Below are 25,123 nucleotides of genomic sequence, written 5' to 3'. Positions count from 1 at the left end.
TCTCTATCTCGTGTGTCCAGAAGACTCTGGTGCTCTTATAGAACGTTACTGCCACCCTGAGGCAAGGAGGACACAATGCCGTTCTGCAAATTAGTCCTCAACTGGTCCATCCAGCACATGTTAATTTGTGCTGAGTGACACAAAGCCTGGGGTCTCTTCTCCTACAGGAAGCAGAAGCTTTGTTTCTGAACAGCTCACCATAAGGTTAAAGGAAATCCAATAGCACAGTCTGTGGTAACCTAAACCAAAAATGTCTATCCAATCAAATTCACAGGCATCCTGCCCTAAATGCAAACATATTATTAGCTTATATGGGCTGAATGTGACCGAAAAATGCTCTGCCTCTTTGTGCTGCACTGTTTCTTTTCTTGCTTGAGGTATGGAAAGACATGCCTAATTTTCTTTGCACCAATAGGCTACTTGATAGTATGGTGGGGGGTTATACAGATATAGGCCTACTGAACAATCTGTGATTTATATGTGTGACACCCACTTACAGTGATGGTCAAAAGTGTTGGCATCCATGCTAAAGAGGAATATAATCAATTCTTGGAAATTGATCTTAATGCCTTAAGTTTAAGGACACCAATTTTCTTTGTAAATAAATGTTCTTCCTTAAAATACAGGAGTCTTAAAAGTATTGGCACCCCTATGTTAAATTCCCATAGAGGCAAGCATATTTTTATTTTTAAAGGCAGTTATTTCATGGATCCAGGATACTATGCATCCTGATAAAGTTCCCTTGGCCTTTGGAATTAAAATAGCTCCACATCATCACATACCCTGAACACTGAACACCACCCTGTGTCACTGGATATTTGACTTCCTCACCAACCGTTCACAAGTGGTTAGAGTGGGGGGTCTGACATCTGACTCATTAACCATCAGCACTGGTGCTCCCCAAGGCTGTGTTTTGAGTCCACTGCTGTACAACATCTACACACATGACTGCAAAGCCAACAGTAGTCATACCTCCATCATCAAGTTTGCAGATGACACAGTGATCTTGGGCCTGATTAGTAACAACAATGAACAGTTCTACTTGGATCAGGTTGATGAGGTGGCACAGTGGTGTCAATCTAACAGCTTGACACTGAATATCAATAAAACCAAGGAAATGGTAGTGGATTACAGAAGGAAGCAGCAGAACTACAGTTACACCCCACTAATGATCAGCGGGCAACCTGTAGAGAGAGTCACAAGTTTTAAATACCTTGGTGTCCACATTACTGAAGACTTAACATGGACTGTTAACACTCAATATGTTCTGAAGAAGTCCAGACAACGACTCTACTTCCTTCGTCAGCTAAGGAAATTCAAAGTTTCTACATCCATCATTAAGGCCTTCTACACTTCAGTGGTTGAGAGTGTTCTAACTGGTAGCATCATCACCTGGTATGGGAACTCCACAGTTAGAGATTGTAGTACTCTGCAGAGAGTAGTGCGCTCAGCTGAACATACTATAAAAACTCAACTCCCTGCTCTACAAGATATCTATTCCAGAAGAGTACTCCTAAGAGCCCAAAAGATTCTGAAGGACTCTTCTAATCCTAACAATGGATTATTCCTACCGCTGAAATCAAGAAGACGCCAAGAACTGAGAGACTCAGGAGAAGTTTTTATCCCCAGGCCATCCGAACTCTGAACTCACACTATACTGACTTTGCACACATTCACTCCTCAGCACTCTCAAACATTTCCCAACTCTGAACTCACACTATACTGACTTTGCACTCATTCACTCCCCCCCCCCCCCAACACACACACTTACATCATCACTTCACATACATACAGCACACTGCTTGCTACAGTAAGCCTCCTCTACATACTTGCTGCACACTGCCCAAGGTTTCTTCCTTGGTAAGGGAGTTTTTCCTTGCCCCTGTTGCTCTTGGGTGCTCCTTGTTGGTGCCCCCCAATTCCAATCCTCCCTCACCTTTCTTATGCAGCCCTTGCCACTTAATCTACTAAACCCCTCTTCTACTGCACTTTTTACCCCCCCACTTTGCACAAATAGGCTGACACCAGACATAATTTCACTGCATTTCTTACTTCCAGTAACTATATGCATGTGACAATGAACTTCATTGTATCCTTGTATCCTTGTACCCTTCTCCATACCTAGAGATTGGCATGGTGTTATTTCAGTTAGCCTATTAGCTGGTTTGATTTGCATTGAGCTCAATGAGCATGGGTCAACACTTTTGACCATCACTGTATGTATCTAAACCAAAGTCCTTTTAGACAAGTCCCTACACTCAGCAGCCATATTGCAATGCTTTTTGGGCACTTGTCGGGCATCTATTTTCAATTCAATTCAATTCAAATCACTTTATTCATCCCCGGGGGGCAATTAAATTGCACAAAGAGCAGCATATTCCACCACATACAGTACATCATCAATAAAATAAGTTAACAAATAATATATAAAAGGGGGAATTCTGTAAATACAAACTTCAAAATGAACTTTACCCCTAATGTTGTCAATTATTATGTTTTTTACTGCCACCCAGTGGCATGGCGAATATTGCTGAACGGATCTCTCTCAACTCCAATTCATCTGGCAGCCAGAACGAGGCTACAGGGTACACATGCCATTATACCTTAGTCCATCAGATGGTGGTAATGCACTCCGCTTGCCAAAAAAAACCTCAATGAAGGTGAAGAGTTAGATAGCTACTCTGGCAGGCCAGTGAACCCTTCTTCTATTTCGGTGAGGGTTTTTTTCCCCTTTACAAAAAGGAACCAAAGCTGCCATCTTCTAAAAGGAGATCTGGGTGTTAATTAAAGCTAATTACCTATGGCAAATTGCATTGCAAGTTGGCTCTGGGGTAGCAAAAATCAAAGTTTGCTGTTTTAACATACCGAAGATCACAGTACCCCTCGAAGGCAGAGGTCAAAAGTGTAAAGGGAAAAAAAATGCCCTTGTGAGTCAGACAATCGATCAACTGCACAAAAAGTAAACAAAAGAATAGATACAAAACAAACATTCAAAAGTAGGACTACAGTACGGAACCCTGGAGATGTAATTGCAAAATATTTTTTGGTGTATATCCAGAAAATTCATTTTACTGAATCGTGTGCACAGTTTACAAAATCGTGCACAAGTTTTACTAAATAATGCACTCATTTTACTAAATTGTGCTCTCAATTTAGTAAATCGTGCGCACATTAAATTGTTAGCACAATTTATTAAATCGTGCACACATTTTAGTAAATGGTGTGCTCATTTTACTAAATTGTGCTCTCATTTTTATTTTTTTGTACCAGTACAGAAAACCCTCTATTGATTTATATTTATGAATTACTGAAATCATGCCTCGACATTCTTAGTTAGTTTACATCCAACCATTCAGATTTAAACCAACTTGATCTGTAGGCTACCTCTGGTGAGGCAGTGTTGATTTGACCTTCTTGTGTTATCAATTCACTGCCCGGTGTTTCTCTACTGAATCTAACATGTTACTCAAACTTCTCTGTCCCAGCCGTATTGTATTAAAATAATTGTATTAAACATGGGCGTCAGTTTGGTTTGAAACGTTCTGGAGACATAAACATTGGCATATACAGTAGTTTGATTTGACAAGTGCTGGGGACACAATGTACATAACGTTACTTGTCACTATGACGTCTGTGCATGTGCTGTGAATCTCCAATGTGCCACATTTCGAAGCCTACTGCAGTTGTGTAACGCTAACAGATTTTTTTTTGATAGCTTAAGCGAGAGGGATGTATGATATCAGCCATTGCCAGGTACATTAGGCTGAGACACATAGAGGTACCAACTTATTCCTTTGAGCTCAAAAAGGCTTTTGCAGAGTGCATCTTCTAATGCCACAACAGGGAGAAGAGAAAGAACTTGGGCCTGCACAATCAATTCCCACTGTATAAAAAGCTTTTAATTCATGACAGTGGTTGCTTCGGGTGAGCCATGGGCACTGCAACCCACACGAAAAAAAGTTATCACTAAAACTCAGGCTTGGACAATGATAGTCTTCAAAAGGCATCTACAAACATTACAATATCACTAAATTATCACTGAAACTGTACAAAATACATTCAAGTATTATTTTAACATGTTTAAAATGATACACACAAAACAGTTATTCAGGTATACTTAAGAAACATCCATAAATGCTTTAATGTGGATCTCTGAAATCATTGGCCTTTCTATTCCCAATGGAGTCCAGTTTTATAGATAGCTCTTATGATTATGGTCTACTTCACCATAACTGGACTCTGTAGATTTTTTGGGGTAATGGTTTGAGTGTGGTGGTTTCTCTCTAGTTAGTATCTTCCTCTGATACGGGTCAACCTTTTCTATAGACCATCTGGGTGACTTAATGAAATTCACTTTCTTTATGTGAGTCCAATGCTGTTCAATTGGGCCGAGGCAATCATTTGGAATATTTTCCCAGTAGTTAAAGGAATATATTCCTATATTTTCTTTATTGTTTGAATCACTCTCTTGTCTCTTTAGTCTTCAGATCTTATGTTATTTCACAACCTGGCAGATGACCCTTAGACAGAGTGATTTTTATGTCCAAAGAGAGAGCAGGACTATTTTTGGACATACCAAACATATCAAATATAAATGTTTATATTTTAAATGTGAAAATGGTGATGAATTTTGTGACCCACTGGTATCTAAGTAATGGAAGACACATGCAGGCTATGACCGCTGAGCTCAAATCATGCAATTAAGTTAAAAATTATTACACTAAAATGATGACCACTACTACTTTCAGCATTTACTGTACAGCAGGCAGGATTATACATATTTAGAATTTTCAGTTATAGAGTGCAAGGCAGTACTTTTGAGAAGCAGGAGATGACTTCACTGTTCACAATCAGCATCTACTTTCTGTGCTTCCTCCGAGTCGGGACTAGCAGGGGAGCCATTTTCTGTGGGAGCCTCGTTCACGAGAGGCTTGGCCTCAAGCGGCTGTGCCGCCTCCTCGGGGTCTTCTGGAGTCATCTCCTTGTTGCAGTAAATATCGTTCTCTTCGCCGAATTTTTTACGCTTGAAAAATCCACACTTTCGAGGAAACAGAGAGAGAAACACAGAGAGAGAAACACAGAGAGAGAGAAAAAAGGTGAAATACTATAGTGATATCAAAAAATCTAATATAGAATTGGTCATATGCAATATACCCAAACCCCACTATACCTTGTATAGAGCTACAGCAATGATGATGAGCAGCAGCAGTCCTCCGCTACTTGCTAAACCTATGATCAGAGGTTGGTGGATTGGGACAATGAACTCAACTTTGGTTACGCCCTACATTACAGGAGAAAAAGGGTCAACAGTTGTGAAAGGTTATTAAACACTGAACATTACTGTCCATGTCAAATTATTAACAAATTCCATTAAACATGCACACCACTTGTAAACAATTTGTTTGTGTAATGAGTGATTTTTAGGAACAAAAGGGTCAAACAGTCGTGAAAGGTTATTAAACACTGAATATTACCGTCTGCGCACCACTTATAAACAATCTGTTTGTAATGAGGGTTTATGTGGATGGGCGAACCTAGTTGTTTTAAAGACTTGCCCTTCCTCCATAAACTGTGAATACAAACGCTGCGTTACCTGATTCCAAGGGAAGTCTGGAACTGCTCCAGTAACCTGCCGTGAAACAACCATCAGTGAACATGACTGCAGACACTTGTGTGTAGCTGTACGTATCAGAACTATTTAATTATTTAAAATGGAACCAACTTACAGTTTGGTCATTTCCAGTCTGCACATAACGTGTTTCATTATAGCTGATCTGCGCAGAACTTTTGTATTCCACCTTATATCTCTTTTCAGAGAATGTATATTCCTGAAGAACACTGTAGTGTCAGTGGATGGTTCACACCCTTCATTTGAGCTAACAGCATTTAGTTATTACAGCCATGCAGACTAGTATGAATCAGACATGCAGACTCACATTTGGACTGAGGTTGTAGACAGCATCCACGGTCAGTGTGAACTTGACCTTGTCAGAGATCTTTAATATGGGAATGAAACACCTCACCATCTTGCAGTCTGTACAGTTCTGTGAAACAAACAAAGGCTTTGCTTGACTGAAAATATCAACAACAGTTCAAAAGTAATGACAGCTTGAGGGGAATGGCCCACCAAAATCTGTAACACTGCTGAAATTTTAATTGCTGAAATTAAAACAGGTTACTAGTTTAGAAATCAGTTTTTCCACAATTCTCTATCTGCTTAGGTTAAGCGAGGAAATGTCCCTCAGATAATCCAGGCACTCAAAAAGTGGTTTTACCGGAGTACTTGTATCCTCAGGGTCATCACACTGGATTGTTTCATTACCCTTGAAAAACAAATGTTATCTTGAGTTACCTTCCTAATGAGCACACAGAACATGAAATGCAGATGGATCATATTTTTGTGGGATTGATATGCAAGATCACCTTGTCGTGTGAAATTCTGTAATCACGGATTTCAAAGTGGTTCTCAGGTTTTGTTGGAAAGGTAAAATTTACTGTGACCGGCAGAGGCACCCTTCCCATGTTGGCTACCTGTGACGTAACAGTGTGACAAACAGAATCAGATCTAAAGACATGATGGTCTTTCAACAATGCTGTGAAGTTTGTGAATACAGTTGTAATATGAGATAATAAGACTTTAACAAATACATTCTCTGGGCAATACTTTGGTACTAAATGACACATATAATATGTGATATGAAAGATGTGTAGCTCCATGGGCATTTGCAGTCACGCTGCATTGGATTGAAGGTAGGCTACCTGATACATATGTCTAAGTGTTTTGGGTCCTTTGTCTTCTAATGAGTAATCAAGGTATGAGGCCTCGCGGGTGTCCCAGCTTGAGATGTAAACACAAAGACATGCATGTCAGAATTACTTACTGATAAACATGTTTATTTTCAATCATAACTTAATGCTGTTGTAATGGTGGTATGTGGACAAGGTTTAATATGTTTTGGTGGAGACAAAAACAACACTAGGACAACCCAGCAGACTTACAACTTCACATTCAGGTTGACAGCAAAACGTACAGGAAGAGTCTTTGTTACAGGATAGTCCCCCCCATTGTCACTGTAAAATCCACAAAACATTACAGCATCCACACATTTCTTTAAACACTTCAATAAACATTTTATGAGAACCAATCATTTCAAGGATTCTTAATTGGGTAATCTTTTTCTAAAGAAGTGCATGGACATTTTTGATTGATTTCAGAATGCAGGGCAGGAACAGACTATGGAATAGCATACAATTTGTTCGGATGATAAACTTCCACTTCGCTCCTGTTCCAAAGAGGATGTATGGAGGGTGAATTAAAAACTCAGTGACATGGATTACCTGTGTGCAGTGATGGTAATTGCAAAGAAATCATTCCAATCTAGACTGGGGGTGATGTAAAAGGACTCATTGAATATGGCCTGTAGAGAGAACAAGAACTCAGGGAACTAGGAACCATTTATTCCACATGGGCCCAAATGCCTACCAAGGAATGCTGGATTCCTAACTTATCGTTCAATGTCAATTGGGATCTGTGTGTGTTTGTGTGGGGGTATGTATGTGTGTGTGTGTGTGTGTGTGCGTGTGCGTGTGCGTGTGCGTGTGCGTGTGCGTGTGCTTGTGTTGTTGTTGAATTGAAACACTTACCCAACTTTCACTGCGGAAGACAGGAAGACTCACACTGCAGATGGTAAGGTCAGTTTTGTCTTGGTCTCCTGTACATCGAGTCAGCGCTCTCTTGTTTTGCTTTCAGGGAATTAAAACAAAACAACTCAGATAAAATAAACATCACATAAAATATGATGAATTTTGAATAAAAAAAGTCAGCTGTCTATGTTGCTACTACCTTGATAGGTGTTAACTTTGAGTGAGACAGGCCTTCTGGATACTTGAAAAGGAGGCTGGTGTTATAAGAATCATCACCCTCATTTGCCAGTTCCACTCTCACATGTAAATACTCCTGATCAGTAAACAACACCAGTTCTGTGGAGCTGTTGGGACATAAGAGTTCATTTTACTCACGACAGCTGATAAAACCATGCTCAGGTGATGCCATGGTGGGTCAGATTGCTGGCTGGGAGGTGCTGTATAATGTTGCTTTAAAGAGTGACTCACGTGAAGTTGAAGTCCATTTTTAGCTTTGCCACACATGTGTCATTGTGTCCACATGATTTTTCAAAGGGCACCTGCCAAACATTAGTATGATGGTTAACTTCTATAAAAATGCCAAAAGCATTAGAGTAGAAGTGATTTCTTTTATCTTTAATACTGAACAAAGTCTGTGATGTTCTTATAATGACTCTTCACTAAATTCAATCATTGCAACACACTGAAAACTGACCACTTCCGGTGACCAAAAAATAAATAATTAAAACGAATTTCTATGCTGAAATATTATTATTATTAATATTATTTTGTTACTGAACATTAATTCTCATAAAAGCCACAAATGATTCATAACGTCTGGTAATCAAGGCCTACCTCCACCATGGCCAATTTCTTGCTGTCAACATTTAAAATCCCATAAGACTGCTGGCTCTCAGCTTGGGAGAAGTTCACTTTGAGCACGACAGGAGAAAGTGTGTCCATTACACAGCTCTACGGGAGAGAGACTCAGTAAGTATCCCACCAGTAGCCACTATTGCACATATCCACTATTGCACATAATATACCCACTATTGTACATAATATACCCACTATTACACATATCCACTATTGCACATACCCACAATTGCACATATTCACTATTGCACATAATATACCCACTATTGCACATATCCACTATTGCACATAATATACCCACTATTGCACATATTCACTATTGCACATACCCACAATTGCACATATCCACTATTGCACATAATATACCCACTATTGCACATAATATACCCACTATTGCACATATCCACTATTGCACATACCCACTATTGCACATAATATATCCACTTGACATGAGCACTAATATCAGCATCGTAGCAAATTAAACATGTGGATTTCGGGGGAGGCAGATCATATTCAAAGAGCCCTGTGCTGCCATGACAGACAGACATTCACTGGGCTAGCTGAATTCACCATCATCCTGACAGTGGTGTGGTCAATAAAAAACATACCATAGTGGATTTACACAAACTGACATCATTCCATTAGCTGTTAGGATAACATGTTAAAGATGTGACCTACTTGCATATAGATGGTGTGATTTTGGCAAGTTGTATTCTTATTTAGATGAAGCCTTGACTGAACACTTCTCAAAGTGACATTTTTTGCAGCAAGGAAACCTCGGCTGTTTTTTCTTTGGGAATCAACAACCAGGTCATAGTCCAACTGAATCCCTTTGCTCAGTGCATCTGGCGACAGAGACATGGCGAACAAACACAAGCTCACAAACAGCTCACATCACTCACAAGGAAACTACAATTAGCTCTCCACGGTCAGTATGAGGCTTCTGAACATACATGTTTGTGAGGTCATAGTGACTTTGACCTTTGATCACCAAAATTTCAACAGCTCATCCTGACTGATCTTCATCACATTGTAAAATAAATTTCACTCACTGACACAGTATCACACATCAACCTACAGATAACATACAATCCTCTGGAAACAGTGTTAGTGATCCTGATCAAAAGTACCGTTTGTGCTTCTGGTTTGCTCGCTCATCTTGAAGCAGATGGTCACGTAGAACACAGGGAAATCCTCCTTGTGCTCGGCGCAGTCAAACTGCTGGATGCTGATCTCTGAGGGGCTGAATGAGAGGTGCGGCGACACAGTAAAGATGGGCTTGGACCTGTGGAGCATGTTGGGATAGGGGACGGTTACATCATATAAAAGCACTGAATAACAGGGGGGGCTTCACTACCTGTGGCTAACTGGTAAAAGCACACCTGCCCTGCCATTATGGCACCGTAAGCAGGAGAAGAGTCCCCTGAAGAAAGCCCAGCAACAAAGAGCACAGGTCCACTTCAGCATGACCACACAACTATCAATCCCACATTAAATGTCTATCTGACATTCCCTTTTCTGTACATCTGATTTCAACTTCTTACGCCTCTGCCGCATTTCTACCTACTTCTTCATTCACATTCTATTGCACTTACTATTACATGCCATAACAAATTACTGACATCTAACAAATCTCTCACTTCATCTCAAAACATAGGTCTTTGTTGTTGAATGACACCATTTTGAATCATTCAAAGAATTAAGTAAGGGATAATGTATAGAACGCCGGTCATTATGGGGAAAATAAGTCCGACAAAGGCTTAACCGCCCCCCGACGCCAGCCAGCGAGGGGTCTTGTTTCGCCCTGAAGGGACTTATTTCCCATAATGACCGGGCGCTCTATACATTATCCCGCTTTATTATCGGACTACTTGCCAAAACGAAAAAATAAACTCCATGATATGTCTCTTTACACTTATTTGTTACCGTTTCGTCGTAGCTTTTGCTGAGAAACAAATAGTTCGCAACACACGCTGAACTTGAATCAAACATTCTTTAGAACACAGCTGATCAACCGTCTGCTTTCACTTTTGAATGAAATTCCAAGCGCAAACTCCGCCATTGCCATTGACAGCGGTCATTCTTGTTTTCAGAGGTCCTTTCCCAAGAAATAATGACCGCTAGAACTTTCGGAAATCCCATTCAAGTCAATGGAGCATTCTACTTGCATTGTGAAGAGCCATATAATAAACAGAATTAAATGGTGGATGGCCTGGTTCAATCATTGAAAGTTTGTATCTTACTTTAGCAGAACCACCTGTCCACGAGCGCCCACTGCAATTTCCGTCAGTCCATCCACGTCGGACTTCCCATCAATGGCCACCCCAAACTGCTGCAAACCTTCTGACAGCATTTTCGCTCTGATGCGCTGCACAGTTGGCAAAGAGATATTTTAATTGGGAAACATGTTTTCATAAAGGAAAGCCACAACAAAAAATCTACTCTAGAGGGTTTTGTGTCAGTGAATAAGAAGAAGTAGTTCACATTTAAATGTAAAGACAAATGAGAAGAGTCGTTTATTACCTGACTATACTCTTGGCGAATTCCCGTAGTTTTGTCTCCGAGGTATATATAGACGGCTCCTCTCTGGTTGTCCTCCAGTGGGGCTCCCACTGCCAGGTCTTGGAGCCCATCACCATTGAGGTCCCTTAGGGAGGCCATGGAGGAGGCAAACCTGCCCTGAGACGACTCTGAAATGTTCTGCATCTTCTCCAGATTGTTCTGTGGGTGGGGTAATATGCAGATTAGTGCCTTGGCTGGAAGGAGACCAGGAAACCATTCATTATATTTGTTACGTAGAGGCAGCAGGGCTCTTTTTGGATGTTACTAGAATGTTAACTGTGTGACACTGTTTTTGGCCAAACTATTAAAACTTTTAATTTCATTTTACTTCCGAGAAAATGTCATATAATAGTTTAAAATGGGAAAATGGTGCTATAACCTAACAGATAGATTAGCCATACTCACTTTCATTACCACACAGAAGGATTTCCAGAAAGCATTAATTAATCAAATATATAAGTTTAGCCAGAATTTTGTTGGCCATTTTCAACCAAGGACCCTATTATTAGATGTCTTTAAGTACTTTCACTCGAGTAAAGGCAAGGCTGTCAACTCTCACGCATTGACCGTGAGACTCATTCATTTGATTGGCTCCACGCACGTTGGCAGCCCTGTAAAGGTAAATTAACTCTATAACTGTAGGGTGTTTGACATTAGTCTTAGCCTTTGTGAAGACTACAGTACATTTAGCCTATATATTGTAAGTAACGTTATAAGCCTAGTTTGCGGATGTGGCGGTCTTATAATGCAGTGTTTCCCAACCTTTTTTCCTTGAAGGCCCCTTTGCCTGTGTCTAAGACAAGCCAGGACCCCCTACCCGAACTCCTACCCGCATACACAGACAAAGAATAAAGTGATTAATTACAAACTTATTATACAGAACTTTATAAGTTCAGCGGTCAGAGGTAATACATAGCTATTTAAATGTGGAACAAAAATATGTTTTAATTTGGATCATACAGAATTTTGATTATCCAATTGGGTGTGTTATTGGGATTTTATACATTTAATGTGCACAAATATAATTTTGGTAACCTTACAACCTCAGCCCAGGCAACATTGTGCGGACACCCTGCAAACTCTGGCGCCCCCTAGTGGGGTCTGCGGACCCCAGGTTAGGAACCACTGTAACTAGATGTACCGCATAGCGGTACAAAATATGACCGCCGCTCAGTCCTGTACATCCGTTCCGCGAAAATAAATCACACTTCAATTTGTCTCCATATTTTACTCCATCCCCCCCACTCTTGAAACTTTTGTGTATGCTTGTTTGGCATGCCTGAGTGTGTGTGTGTGCGGCTGCACAGAAAGTACCCTACTGGTGCTGAAAAGGTGAATAGATTGTAGAATAGCCAAAGAAGATGTAGAATTGTTATAAAACCTTTAAAATCTCTAAACAATCACAAGTAGGGCAGTTCATCACAGTTCATCCATTGCAACTGGATTGATGAAAGGTCACTTACACCTGTAGGCTACATTGTATTTGGGAAAAGCAAAAGGTATCAGCATAATGTTATTTATTTATTTATTTTTTATGTATTTATAAACAAAACATCTCTGTCAGTTCCATGTCGTTTTCAACAGCTATCAAAAACAAAGGTCATTTTTGGATGGATGGATTTTTGTGAATGTTTCTTCTTCTACATAAGATTTTAGTCATCTTTAGTTCATGTAATACTTTATTGTCAATGCACAAATTAAGTAACAGTAGTCTGAAACGTTATTGTTAATGCACAAATTAAGTAACAGTAGCCTAGTCTGAAAGTGCTGTTTTACATCTAACCAGTGGTGCAAATAACTGACATGTCCAAATGGGCCTTGATGAAATGCGCCGCTAGACTGTTCATACACATTTTAACGGGCCAACGTTGAAAGAGCTTTTGTCCGTTATTGTTAGTGCAAATATAGGCTGATTCATGTTTCCTTGCATTGTTTAACTGAGGTCCATGGCTAGTCTGGCTTTCATCAGACCAAGCTCAATCTTTTAAGAAATCAAAAAAAAAATAGCGGGCAGATCAGGCTGGGTTCACCCAGCCTAGTCCATAGGCACCGATATTGTTTAATTTTTCCGATTGAGATATACACGCTCTGGCTATTCTAAATGCAAAAATGCATCAGGGAGTTATGACAAAGCGGTAACTAACAAACTAGATCCTAATAGAAAGTTGTTGGCTTCCCTAAGCTACAGGTAGGATTATAAGGTAGGCCTATTGACAACATAAATTGTCAATAGGCTATGCTGGCGACACAAATAAAATCTCCTTTGAAACCAATGGCTTACTTACAGTATCAAAGCGGACTTAAACTGTCATATCGCGGGCGAAAAGTTGTAATAACATTCACGCGAGCTCCATGAGTCAATGAAAGCGCCAAAATGAAGTAGCCACTTCTAAATGGGACCTACTACACAGTAGCTTAAGGTGTTTTGCTAAAACAGCCATAATGAAATGAAGGTGTCATTGTTTGGATACTTCACACACACGTGCTTTTAATTTCACAGACTACAACTACCAAGCTGTAATCAAAGCACATCGATTCCCCTCTCACACCCTGCACGCGACTTAAAAAAAAAATAAACAGGCGCCTCAGTCCCACGACATGTATAGGCAAAACTGCATCAGACCCGTGTAACGTTGGTAAATCTTCCATTGCACAGAATGATTTTGTAGCACGATGCAATAAATGACAGTCGAAAGATACAAACAGTGCTGCTATACATTTGCTTGGTATAACCGTAAAGATTTATAGTTTTCTACAAATGCAATAAATCAAATGCCTCCATCACTCAACCAACGCTAACGTTAACATTACCTAGGTCCTTATTGATATTACAAGATTAACGTGCCTGCAGTAAAACCAAGCATGTCCGATAAACATCCTCAGATTTATTTAGGCTTCAAGAAGAAATGGGAATTTACACTTCATGTGAACATCGCCCCTATCCTTATTAGATGTTCGCTGTGTAAATTACAGTCCTTGTATGAAGCGCCCATTGTTTTTCCAACCCTTTTTAACTTCCAACAAAATTACGCCTCACTGCAACGATCGCGCCATCTAGTGGACAAACGACTACTTCTCGCCAATACTGAAAAATGCAGCCATGATGATGATGATGAATATTTATTTTGGCTTTCTTTTAATCCTACTGATTTTCATTTTTACCGGGGAATCACAAATGAGTGATTATGAGCCAGGTTTATGTGGGCCCTTGAGACCAACATACCATAAAAAGATTCACAGAGAACTGTGTCTGCCCTACCCTCCTTCGGGGTCCAGTCCAGCTGGGGCTGCAGATGAAAACTTAAAAATGACGGTTCCATGCTATCCATATGGGGTACATGCTCATTGTTTTGTGTACCCGGTCTTCAGTGTCCCGAATCCTTGTTGGTGCTCCGCCACTAAATGTACACATAAATTATTTTATTGTAAGGCCCCCATGAACGAAAAGTACACAAAACTTGGCATGCATTCAGAGGGTGTCATAATGATCCTACACTTTTTAATTTTGTGCAGTTTTTTGACCTTGTCAGCCAGAGATATTGAGAGATGAAAACACCTAATTTTATGCTTTTAATTTTAACTAGGTGGCGCTATACATGAAATAAGTGGTAATGGGATGGGTTGACATGCCCCCCTTAAGACCAACATACAAAAAAAGGTGGACCTCCTAGGCCCCAACGGTTCTCGAGATATTCACAGAAAACTGTCTCCGGCCACCTACAGGCCCAGTTGGTGTATAGTAACATAAATTAATTTATTGTGTGGCCCCCCATGAACGGAATTCCACAAAACTTGGCGTGCATACAGAGGGTGTCATAATGATCCTACACTTCCAATTTTGTGCAGTTTTGACTATGTTAGGTCACAGATACCTTCAATTACACCACCTCATTTTTACTTTTTTGTGTTTAACTAGGTGGCGCTATACATGAAATGAGTGGTTATGGAATGCGTTGACATGGCCCCCTTGAGATCAACATACAAAAAAAAATAATGGTCCTCCTAAACCTTACGGTTCTCGAGATATTCACAGAAAACTGTGTCTGCCCTACCCTCCCGGGTGCAGTCCAGCGTGGGGGCTACAGATCAAAACGAAAACGATGGTTCCATGCTATCCATATGGGGTTACATGCCCACCAAGTTTTGTCTACCCCGGTCTTTCAGTGTCCCGGGAATCATTGACCTGGAAATTTGAAAAAAAATCTGATTCAAACCTATATGATCGCCGTTTTCGGCTTTTGCTGGGCGGTCATAATAATGTACCACTGTGCGGTGATTCAAATTTGTTTTATTTTAAAGTTATCAGTGGTAATTCACTTTGCTACATAATGCTTACTACTTCATCCTGAGTCTCGGTATTGTATTGTTTAAAAAGGTTGAGGCAACCCTGCTGTTTAAACACACACTTACAAGGATACAAGGATACAAGGAAGTTTATTGTCACATGCATATAGTTACTGGAAGTAAGAAATGCAGTGAAATTATGTCTGGTGTCAGCCTATTTGTGCAAAGTGGGGGGGTAAAAGTGCAGTAGAAGAGGGGTTTAGTAGATTAAGTGGCAAGGGCTGCATAAAAAAAACTCCCTTACCAAGGAAGAAACCTTGGGCAGATCCACGGCTCAAGGGGCTAACCCAACTGCCAGGGGTCTTGGTGTGTGTGTTGGGGGGATGACAGGGGAGATGGGATAGTGTGCTGTGTATGTGGGGAGAGGGCAGTGTGCAATATGTGTGTTGGAGAAGCTTCCTCATGAGACAATGTGCTGTGTATTGGGGGGCAGTGTGCTGCAAGTATGGTGAAGGGACTTACTGAAATTGCAAGCAGAGTACTGTATGTATGATGTATGTGAGTGATGAAGATGTGTGTGATGAAGATGGGTGGGAGGGGAGTGTAGCAGTGACTGTGTGTGTGTGTGTGTGTGTGTGTGTGTGTGTGTGTGTGTGTGTGGGTAGGTGGGGGCAGTGTGCTGTAAGTATGTAGAGGATGTGTGTTGGAGAAGATCCTGAAGACAATGTGCTGTGTATGTAGGGAGGTCTTGCTAACAGACCTAGCATGTACGATGCTATGAGCGTTACACATACACATTTTGCTGTTAGAGAAATAAAGTGCTAGTTACCTCTTCCGTAAGGGCATACACATACATGCGGCCCTCTCTCTGAGGCTCATAATAGAGGGGAGCCCCGACCATCAGGAAGTCAGTGGTGCCATCAGAGTCAATGTCAACAGCACACAGCTCCGCCCCAAAATAAGATCCAAGCTAAAACACAACGATAATCCCACAGTCATCATACTGTACAGGTACTCACAAACTCTTTCAAGCACAGCATCAAAAGTGTTGTACTCAGATTTTTAAATCTAGCATCCAAAACAAACGTGTACCTACAGTACATCCCTACATATGACCAGTTGCGGGTTATTCTTTCTGTGCCATAAAATGAAATGCTGTAACAAAGGTGATCATTTTCAATAGAAATAATAATTACCCATAGCCCATATAATCCAGTCACAACTAACCTGCTCACTGTCAACTCTTTTTGTGACGTTCCATTGACCTCCAATGTTGCTGAAGACAATGACCTGTCCCCTGTGTTTGTATCTGGGAGCACCCGTAAAGTACAAAGGAACGCCATTCTTCTTTCCAACAGAAACAGAGTAGCCTTTAAGACAATACATAAAAATACATAAAAATATGATAAAGTGAATGCTACTCTACTCATCTGCTGCTCTGAATTAACCCTTTCGGGAAAAAAATGCCTAGATTAATTATGATTTTAATTTAAAGCAACACTGAAGCACTTTTCCTCTGTCGCAGGTTGTTGTTTTTTATCCAGCACCAGCTTTGCAAATAACGATGTCCACAGACAAGGTAGAGTATGTTGCATGATTTTATTATTACATTACAATATTACATTACATTTGGCTGACGCATTTTTAGCCAAAGCGACTTACATATGTCAACTATATTACAAGGGATTACATTGTCCCCGGAGCAACTTGGGGTTAAGTGCCTTGCTCAAGGGCACAACAGTGGTAGCCGGGAATTGAACCGACAACTTTCAGGCTACTGCACGCTAGCCCAGTTCCTTAACCACTACACTACCACCGCCCACATTTTATGAAAGTATGATGTATTGCGACATCAGAAGCATGTCAAATTTGTAGTTTCTTATGTCTCATTCCATCAAACTACAGATCCGCTACTCGATCTGGCAAACTTACATAATCATGAACTCACCCATATAAGAATCAGTCTTCATGTCTGGGTCTTGAATTTCTATCTCAGGTGAATTCTTATCCTTAATCTGATAAAGAGATCCTTTCCAGTTATTGGATCCTACTGATCCTAGAATCAATGTGTCCTGTTGTGAAAAACATTGAGAAGCAATTTATATTTGTACTGAAAATGATGTTATATGTTTCTAAATAATATTTCACACAGTATTAATCTTTCTTTGTTTTTAATCACGCTTGTCTCACCTCAGTAAACTCAGCACTCATTCCACTCTGTGAAAGTTCTTTTTCCCATGTCTGAGCCAGGTCCTGTTTAGAGCCTTAAACACATCAAGTCAAACCACATGAACATGAAAACATGAACAACATGAACAACATGGATGACACACTGAGGACATAACAATCTCAAACTGCAAAACAGTCATTGTACAAATACATGAGTTGGCATTACCTTCTATGTTGAAGATCTTCGTTTGCAAGTTTGTCAGAAGACCATTGAGCCCAGCATAATCCTGAATGTAGAAGGAATTATTGGATTTGGGCTCTGATGCCAATGTTTCGAGTTTTTTCATGTCCACTTTTCCAACCTTTTGGAAAGAAAAATAATTATCAATAAAATGACTGCTGAATGACTAAGGACTGTGCTTTTCCATGACAACATATAATATTTAGAAGATCTGACCACAGGGTGATGGGAATTGGAAATAGCAAAAGCACCCCCAGAGCTTCATACAGAAGGAAGAAAATTTGAAATGTTAGAAGCTGGATATTGTAGTTTTAAATGTGAATGTATATGTATAATGTATACTTTTTATATATCCCATGTCAGTGATAGCATTTTGTGAACACACATGTTACACTGTGGCATACTGCTTATGCAGTGATATGGCATGAGGAACTGATCATCTTTCATGTGATTCTGACCCCACTGTGGGATTCAAAAAAAGATAAACAAAACAAACATGCATTACACACCGCAATGACAAATCGGATGATGTGTCTGGCTTCATATTTTTCTAAAATGTATCCTCCCATTTTGTTAGTGTCTGAAGGATTGCCATCAGTGATGATGACCACTGCCTTTATTGCATCTGGGTGTCTACCACTCTCTTGTTTGTCAAATAGATTAAACCTGCATTGCAAAGAAATAATAAACAATGTAAAGTAATAATATAATAATATAATTTAATACAATACAATACAATATAATATCATGTAATATAATACAATAACATTTAAAGGGTATTAAATATAATAATATAATAAATAAATATAATAATAAATAAATAAATAAATAAATGAATGAATGAATGAATGAAGGAAAGAACAGTACTTACAGAGTGAAGTTCAAGGCCCGGTGTGTGTTTGTCAGATTTTTCATATGTGGTTCATCGTCCAGTTTTTTCAGGGCTTTCTTGTCCTGGAAGTCTTTAAATGTGAAAACTGTCTTGAAATTTAAAGAGAACTGAACTGCTGCAAACTGATTAAGAAAACAAACAAACAATACAAAGATTAAATATTTGCAGGCCAAGAACAACTGAGGTCAAACAATCTCACAAATTCTTACAGTGAGAAAAATAGAAATGATAAAATAAGTTTACTTGAATTGATGTGTTCTGCATCTTATTCATGATGGTCTTGATGAACTCTTTATTTTTTGTGAAATCCTCTTTCTTCATGCTACTGGACCCGTCAAAGAGGAATACTAGGTCCACTTTTTGCTTTGTGCACTCTGACAATGTAATTGGTGGAATACATGTGAACATTCATTGCGTAGGCTACACCACAACACCCCCCATTATTATTATAACTAGAAGTACCGCAGAGTGACCGTCACCCAGTCCAGCACATTTTTTCCACAAAAATAAGTCACGCTTGTCAAATTGTGTTCATTTCCTACTTTTTTGTGTGTTTGTAATTGAGTGTGTGCAGAGTGTGTGGTTGTTTTTGTGTATGTGTGCTTTTGTGTGTGTTTTTTGAGTGTGTGTCCCTGCATGTAAGTTAGTTTTCTTTGTGTGTTTTTGTGTGTGCGTGTGTGTGTGTTTGTGTATGTAGGTATGTGTGTATGTGTGGGTGCATGTGTGTGAGGGTGCGTGTGTATGTGTGTTTATGTGTTTGTGTGCGTGTTTGTGCGTGTCGTGTGTGTTTGTGTGCTATTCAACTACTTTACCAATAACCTAGCCCATCTGTTACAATAATGCATACAGAACTGCTTCCTGAATTCTTTTAGAATTCCAGAGTTTTCCGTGAATATCTCGAGAACCGTAGGGCCTAGGAGGACCACCTTTTTTGTATGTATTATTCGACCATAGAAAAAGAGGCTTTAGCTCTGATTTGGGCTCTTCAATTTTTTGATATTTATGTGGGAGGGGGTGTTGCTCCAGTTGTGGTCTATTCTGATCATAATCCCCTGAGTTTTTTACATTCCTTGCACATTGTCTCGTGCCCCGTGTGAGTGATACAGCTGTAACTTGTCTGTCCTCTGTCTGTTATGGTCTTTCATATACATTGTAGTGCATTTCCTAGTGGCAGAGTACTGCTGTAGGGTGAGGGGTTATGTGGTTAGACAGAGGTCCTCTTTGAGGGTCCTCTGTCTTTATGGGGGAAGGTGTTATGATACTGTTGGTCTCTGTTTGCCTATCTTTGTTTCTCTGTGTTGCAGGGCGGAGTCAATGCACAGGTTCTCAGTGTTGTTGCTAGTCAGCTGATCAGGGCATCCAGCTATATAAGAGGCTACCTGGCTGGGTTCGAGGTTCCCTCTATCCAGGAGAACATGCGTTGCCTTTATCTTTAGACTGCATTTTACATTTTACCCTGATTTACACTACACTTTTATTTTCTCATCATTTCATGGATACTGACTGTAGTTCACGTTTGGCATACATTATTACTTTAATAAACATATTTTGGTAACGCTTATCTACGTGTGGTCTCCTATATGTTAAATCACCACAAACGAGTCTGGTGGTCTTAACATGGTCTTAAAGGGCCATGTCAACCCATCCCATAACCATTCATTTCATGTATAGTGCCACCTAACTAAAAATGAAAAAGCAAAAATTAGGCGTTGTAATGACAATATCTCTGGCTGACATTTGTGTGTGTTTTTGCGTGTGTGTGTGTGTGTGTGTGTGTGTGTGTGTGTGTGTGTGTGTAGGTGTGTTTGTATGTGTGGGTGCATGTGTGTGTGTGTGTGTGTGTGTTTATGTGTTTGTGTGCGTGTGCATGTTTGTGCGTGTCGTGTGTGTGCACACTTAATTCTCACTGGTATCTGGTAGACAACAAGTACCAAAACATGATTAGTTCATAGATTTCACATATAAAATACATTTTATACAACACCACCCCCATTTTGCCTGTTCATAATTCTTGAATTGTGTGCATGTGTGTGCAAATTCTTGAATTGTGTGCATGTGTGCGTGTACGTGTTTGTGTTTATATTTATGTGTGTGTGTGTGTGTGTGTGTGTGTGTGTGTGTGTGTGTGCGTGCATGTGCTTGTGTGTGTGCCTGTGTGTGCGCCTGTGTGTGCATGTGCATGAATGCATACATATGTCTACTGTGTGTGTATGTGTCTTACGTATGATTACTGTGTCATCCTACAGTAGGCCCTACGGTTCTCAAGATATTCACAGAAAACTCTGTTGGTGTACAGTCACTCATGAATGGACGTCCACAAAACTACAATAAATAGAAATAATAATAATAACAATAATGGTGTCACTACACCAGGATATAAGTCCTTCAAAGGGTTGCAAGTTATCTCTACACATAAACATGGCATGAAGTTGCATCATCCTGTCAGCTACCCTGTTATGCTAAAATAAAGAGTTGGAGCTGCAAACCTTTAAATGCTGAGGTGATGTTAGAAACCTGGCCTCTGCTGCTCCACTGATAACAGATGCTGTTGAGATAGGGGGTCCCATCACACTCATGACTCCATGAAGGACTGCAGGCCTGAAGAGAAATTAGAGTGATGGACATGTCATCACACTAAAATGCATTTTGAAGAAAAAGAAATGTGAAACAGCAGTGTACTTACAGTAAACTGGACGGTTGGTTTTGCTCTGACACTGACCGACATTCCAACTGCCTTGATAAAATCTGAGTAGGAAAAATAGTGTAACTGATGTGACACATGGGTCTTATGATTGCATAAGAAGGCAGAGACAGACAGGTTACTATACAGGGGCGCGTTTCCCAAAACCACAGTTGGTAATTAAGTTAGCAACTTTGTTGGTTGCAATGCAATTTCCCATTGCTAACCAACTAAGTTGCTAACAGGTTAGAAACTGGTTTTGGGAAACGCGCCCCTGGTCAACAAATGCAGATGACTGGACAGACCTTCAGAATCGGCCTCTGCTGCCCTCAGTAGTGGAATGGGATGGCAGTGTGGACTTGTGTCATTACACAGGAAGACCCCACCAGTTCCATTGTTTTGAAGTGGTGCACTGACAACAATCCTGTTAATGGAACAAATGTTTTCTGATACATAGTTCATATCCATTGACTGAACGCAATCTATTGTCTTTATACAGTATCTGGGTGCAATGGCATTGATTACAAATGAAACTGCCATATGCTCTCTCGTTGTAATTGCACATTCCAATCTTACTCAGAACTACTTTGATTGATGTCATTTTGGTCCCCAATGAACATTTACACTCATCCAAAAATAAACCCAGTTCTTATATACCGGATTTCCCCTTTGCGTAAGTGGACAAGTGTAGATTTAAGATGTGTGGACAGTCTTTACAGTTAACACACAGCACAAAGGTATTGAGAGAAGACGGAGCTTGAAAAGGCTCGACAACCTCTGCTGTACAACATATCAGATATGGACTATCACACACAGTTCCAGAGGAAGAAGGTGCGGTTACGGTGGTGTGGAAAAAGTGTTTGCCCCTTTCCTGATTTCTTTTTTTTTTTTTTTTTTTTTTGCATGTTTTTCACACCTGAATGTTTCAGATAATCAAACAAATTTAAATATAAGACAAAGATATCATCAGTAAACGCAAAATGCAGTTATTAAATGAATCAAATCAAATCAAACCAACTTTATTTATAAAGCACATTTCATGTGACAAGCACAGACCCAATGTGCTCCAAAAGAAAGGGACACAACAAACAAGACATGACCAAACAATAACGATTAGATTGACATAAAAAGATGGAGATTACAATACATATAACAAGTGAATAAAAGTGAATGTAAAATAAATATATGATCAATAATAATAAACAATTAAAAGTAATAATAATAATAAATAATTAAACAATTAAATGACTTAAATTGCCTTAAATGCCTAATTAAAAGCATGTGAGAATAAATATGTTTTTAATCTGATTTTAAAAGAATACACTGTCTGAGCAGTCGTTAGGTCAGGAGACAGGGAATTTCAGAGAGTGGGGGTGACTAAAGGTACCATGTGCTGAATTTGAGTTAATTCCTGGTTTTGCAAGGAGCCCTTTACCTGAGGATTTTAGGGATCTGTTTTGTGTATGCAATGAGCATGTCATAAATGTAGGAGGGAGCTACACCCAGTTCAGTTCAGTTAACTTTATTATCTTAATAAAACTTAATTCTTTATTATGACCGCCGCTAGCGAAGCGGTCATATAGGGATTGTTTTTTTTACCCCATTATCTACTTCCTGAATTTTTGGTCAACGATATGGTATGTTGGTCTCAAGGGCCCACATCAACCTGGCCCATAATCACTCATTTGTGATTTGCACGCCCCCCCCCGGTAAAAAATGAAAATGCAATATTATTCTGCTTTAATCGCCCCTATCTTCAGTTAAGATGTTCAGAACTGCACCAAATTGTATGTGTATGATTGACCTGGCATTCTCTGGGGTATGCCAAGTTTTCGTAGAATTTCATCCATGGGGGTCTAAAAAAATTAGGTTATGTGTACATCTAGTGACTGTACACTCATTGGCCTGTAGATGGCGGTGCACACATATACACATGTACACACACACAGTCACCCACATACTATCGGTATTAGAACGGCCGATACATAATTACAAATTCAGTAGGATTAAAAGAAAGCCAAAATAAATATTCATCATCATGGCTGCATTTCCAGTATTGGCGATAAGTAGTCGTTTGTCCACTAGATGGCGCATCCTTGCAGTGAGACGTAATTTTGTTGGAAGTTAAAAGTGGGTTGGAAAAACTGTAGTTTACCGCAGAGAACGTCTAATAAGGATAGGACGATGTTCACATGAAATGTAATTCCCATTTCTTCTTGAAGCCGAAATAAATCTGAGGATGTTTATCGGACATGCTTGGTTTTTACTGCAGGTACGTTAATCGTATAATATCAATAAGGACCTAGGTAATGTTACCGTTGTTGTTGATGGAGGCCAATTTGATTGATTGCATTTGTAGAAAACTATAAATGCGGTTATACCAAACAAATTGATAGCAGCACTGTAATTGTATCTTTCGACTGTCATTTGTTGCACATGCTACAAAAATCATTCTGTGCAATGGAAGATTTACCAACGTTACACGGGTCTGATACAGTTTTGCCAATCCATGCGTGAGACTGAGACTCCTGTTTATTTTGTTTTATGTGCGTGCAGGGTGTGAGAGGGGAATCGATGTGCTTTGATTCCAGCTTGGTAGTTGTAGTCTGTGAAATTAAAAAGCACGTGTGTGTGAAGTATCCAAACAATGACACCTTCATTTCATTATGGCTGCTTTAGCAACACACCTTAAGCTACTGTGTAGTGGGTCCCATTTAGAAGTGGCTACTTCATTCGCGCTTTCCTTGACTCATGGAGCTGCGTGAATTTTATTAGCCTACAACTTTTCGCCACGATATGGCAGTTTAAGTCCGCTTGAGGTAAGGCGTAAGCCATGGTTTCCAAAGGAGATTTTATTTGTGTCGCCAGCCTATTGACAATTTATGTTGTAAATAGGCCTACCTTATTCTCCAAAAGGCAGATATTCTCCTTCAGAATCAGAATAGGTGAATAACAGACCCAAGACTTCATCACACGTGATTTTTTTTCAACATTTGGTACCTTATTAGACATTCCAGAGAATGTCTAATAAGGTAGACCATAGACATAATATACATAGACGCCACATTGGCTGCTGGAAACAAGAAATGCGGCCGCCATCTTGGACCGGTCATACTCCTCGTTGCGTTGCAGCAGAAGACACAAGATGACAGCACTGTGCAGCATGTTCCTTCTCAAATCGTGCGGACCATACTGGGATTTACTTTTCACAAGTAAGATTTAACATAACCGCACTATTGGTTGTATTTTGTGAATAGAATATTACCAGAGAGCTGAGAAGGAGCAATCTTTGATATTACTGTATGAAAATCGTAGCCATCTAGATAGGCTATGTTTACTCGGTGTTCACCCGGCTATGAACTGAGACTTGATAAGTCATATTCCATAACACTGACTTAGATTACAACTAACTGACACAAGAAGGCTATTGTAGAAATAAATCATACTAGATTTGGCCGGCGAATTTTACACAAGTGGCACAGACTAGCCTATTGGGCAATCGCTAGCTGCTACTTGTAGCATAAGTGTGTTGGTGGTAGCCTCACTATTTCCTGAATAAAGTAACTTTTCAATAGCTCAACTTCTTTATTTATCAAGTAGCTTAGCCAGACAAGCTACACTTTTCTTGTCATGTGAAATTAGCACAATTTAAAGTAGCTTCCTATGTAGTGAACTAGCCTACTGCTGTGTTTGTGTTACACTGTAAGAAAATTTCCCGTAAAAAAACAGGAATCAACTGGCAGCAGAGTTTCCAGGAAGTTCCTGTTATTTAACGGTGCCCTGGTTTAACATTAAG

At 39.8% G+C, this 25,123-nt stretch overlaps 1 protein-coding gene across 3 annotated transcripts in view; it reads right to left on the bottom strand.

Moving 5' to 3' along the window:
• Positions 1-3,877: 3,877 nt before the first annotated feature.
• LOC125298393 (integrin alpha-X-like) overlaps positions 3,878-25,123 on the bottom strand; it is a 45,020-nt gene continuing 23,774 nt past the window's right edge. The window contains exons 3-31 of one of the 3 annotated variants that reach the window (XM_048249095.1): positions 21,633-21,751; positions 21,331-21,392; positions 21,134-21,245; positions 18,891-19,021; positions 18,627-18,769; positions 18,265-18,421; positions 17,741-17,876; positions 17,536-17,609; positions 17,294-17,417; positions 16,573-16,715; positions 16,175-16,315; positions 11,023-11,220; positions 10,743-10,867; positions 9,630-9,784; positions 9,178-9,344; positions 8,479-8,595; positions 8,113-8,183; positions 7,844-7,988; positions 7,645-7,743; positions 7,339-7,418; positions 7,000-7,071; positions 6,760-6,838; positions 6,424-6,531; positions 6,276-6,323; positions 5,937-6,044; positions 5,727-5,828; positions 5,594-5,629; positions 5,171-5,281; positions 3,878-5,038 (exon numbers count right to left, since the gene is read on the bottom strand). In XM_048249095.1, the coding sequence (XP_048105052.1) occupies positions 4,838-5,038; positions 5,171-5,281; positions 5,594-5,629; positions 5,727-5,828; positions 5,937-6,044; positions 6,276-6,323; positions 6,424-6,531; positions 6,760-6,838; positions 7,000-7,071; positions 7,339-7,418; positions 7,645-7,743; positions 7,844-7,988; positions 8,113-8,183; positions 8,479-8,595; positions 9,178-9,344; positions 9,630-9,784; positions 10,743-10,867; positions 11,023-11,220; positions 16,175-16,315; positions 16,573-16,715; positions 17,294-17,417; positions 17,536-17,609; positions 17,741-17,876; positions 18,265-18,421; positions 18,627-18,769; positions 18,891-19,021; positions 21,134-21,245; positions 21,331-21,392; positions 21,633-21,751 (3,364 nt within the window). In that variant the 3' untranslated portion in view covers positions 3,878-4,837. Of the gene's footprint in view, positions 5,039-5,170; positions 5,282-5,593; positions 5,630-5,726; positions 5,829-5,936; positions 6,045-6,275; positions 6,324-6,423; positions 6,532-6,759; positions 6,839-6,999; positions 7,072-7,338; positions 7,419-7,644; positions 7,744-7,843; positions 7,989-8,112; positions 8,184-8,478; positions 8,596-9,177; positions 9,345-9,629; positions 9,785-10,742; positions 10,868-11,022; positions 11,221-16,174; positions 16,316-16,572; positions 16,716-17,293; positions 17,418-17,535; positions 17,610-17,740; positions 17,877-18,264; positions 18,422-18,626; positions 18,770-18,890; positions 19,022-21,133; positions 21,246-21,330; positions 21,393-21,632; positions 21,752-25,123 lie in introns of those variants that run through there. The other 2 variants (XM_048249096.1, XM_048249097.1) reach the window with 2 other exon arrangements.

This window comes from Alosa alosa, chromosome 7 (assembly GCF_017589495.1).
Source record: "Alosa alosa isolate M-15738 ecotype Scorff River chromosome 7, AALO_Geno_1.1, whole genome shotgun sequence".
In the NCBI taxonomy this organism is placed as follows: Eukaryota; Metazoa; Chordata; class Actinopteri; order Clupeiformes; family Clupeidae; genus Alosa; species Alosa alosa.
This window is presented reverse-complemented; position numbering and strand designations above follow the sequence as displayed.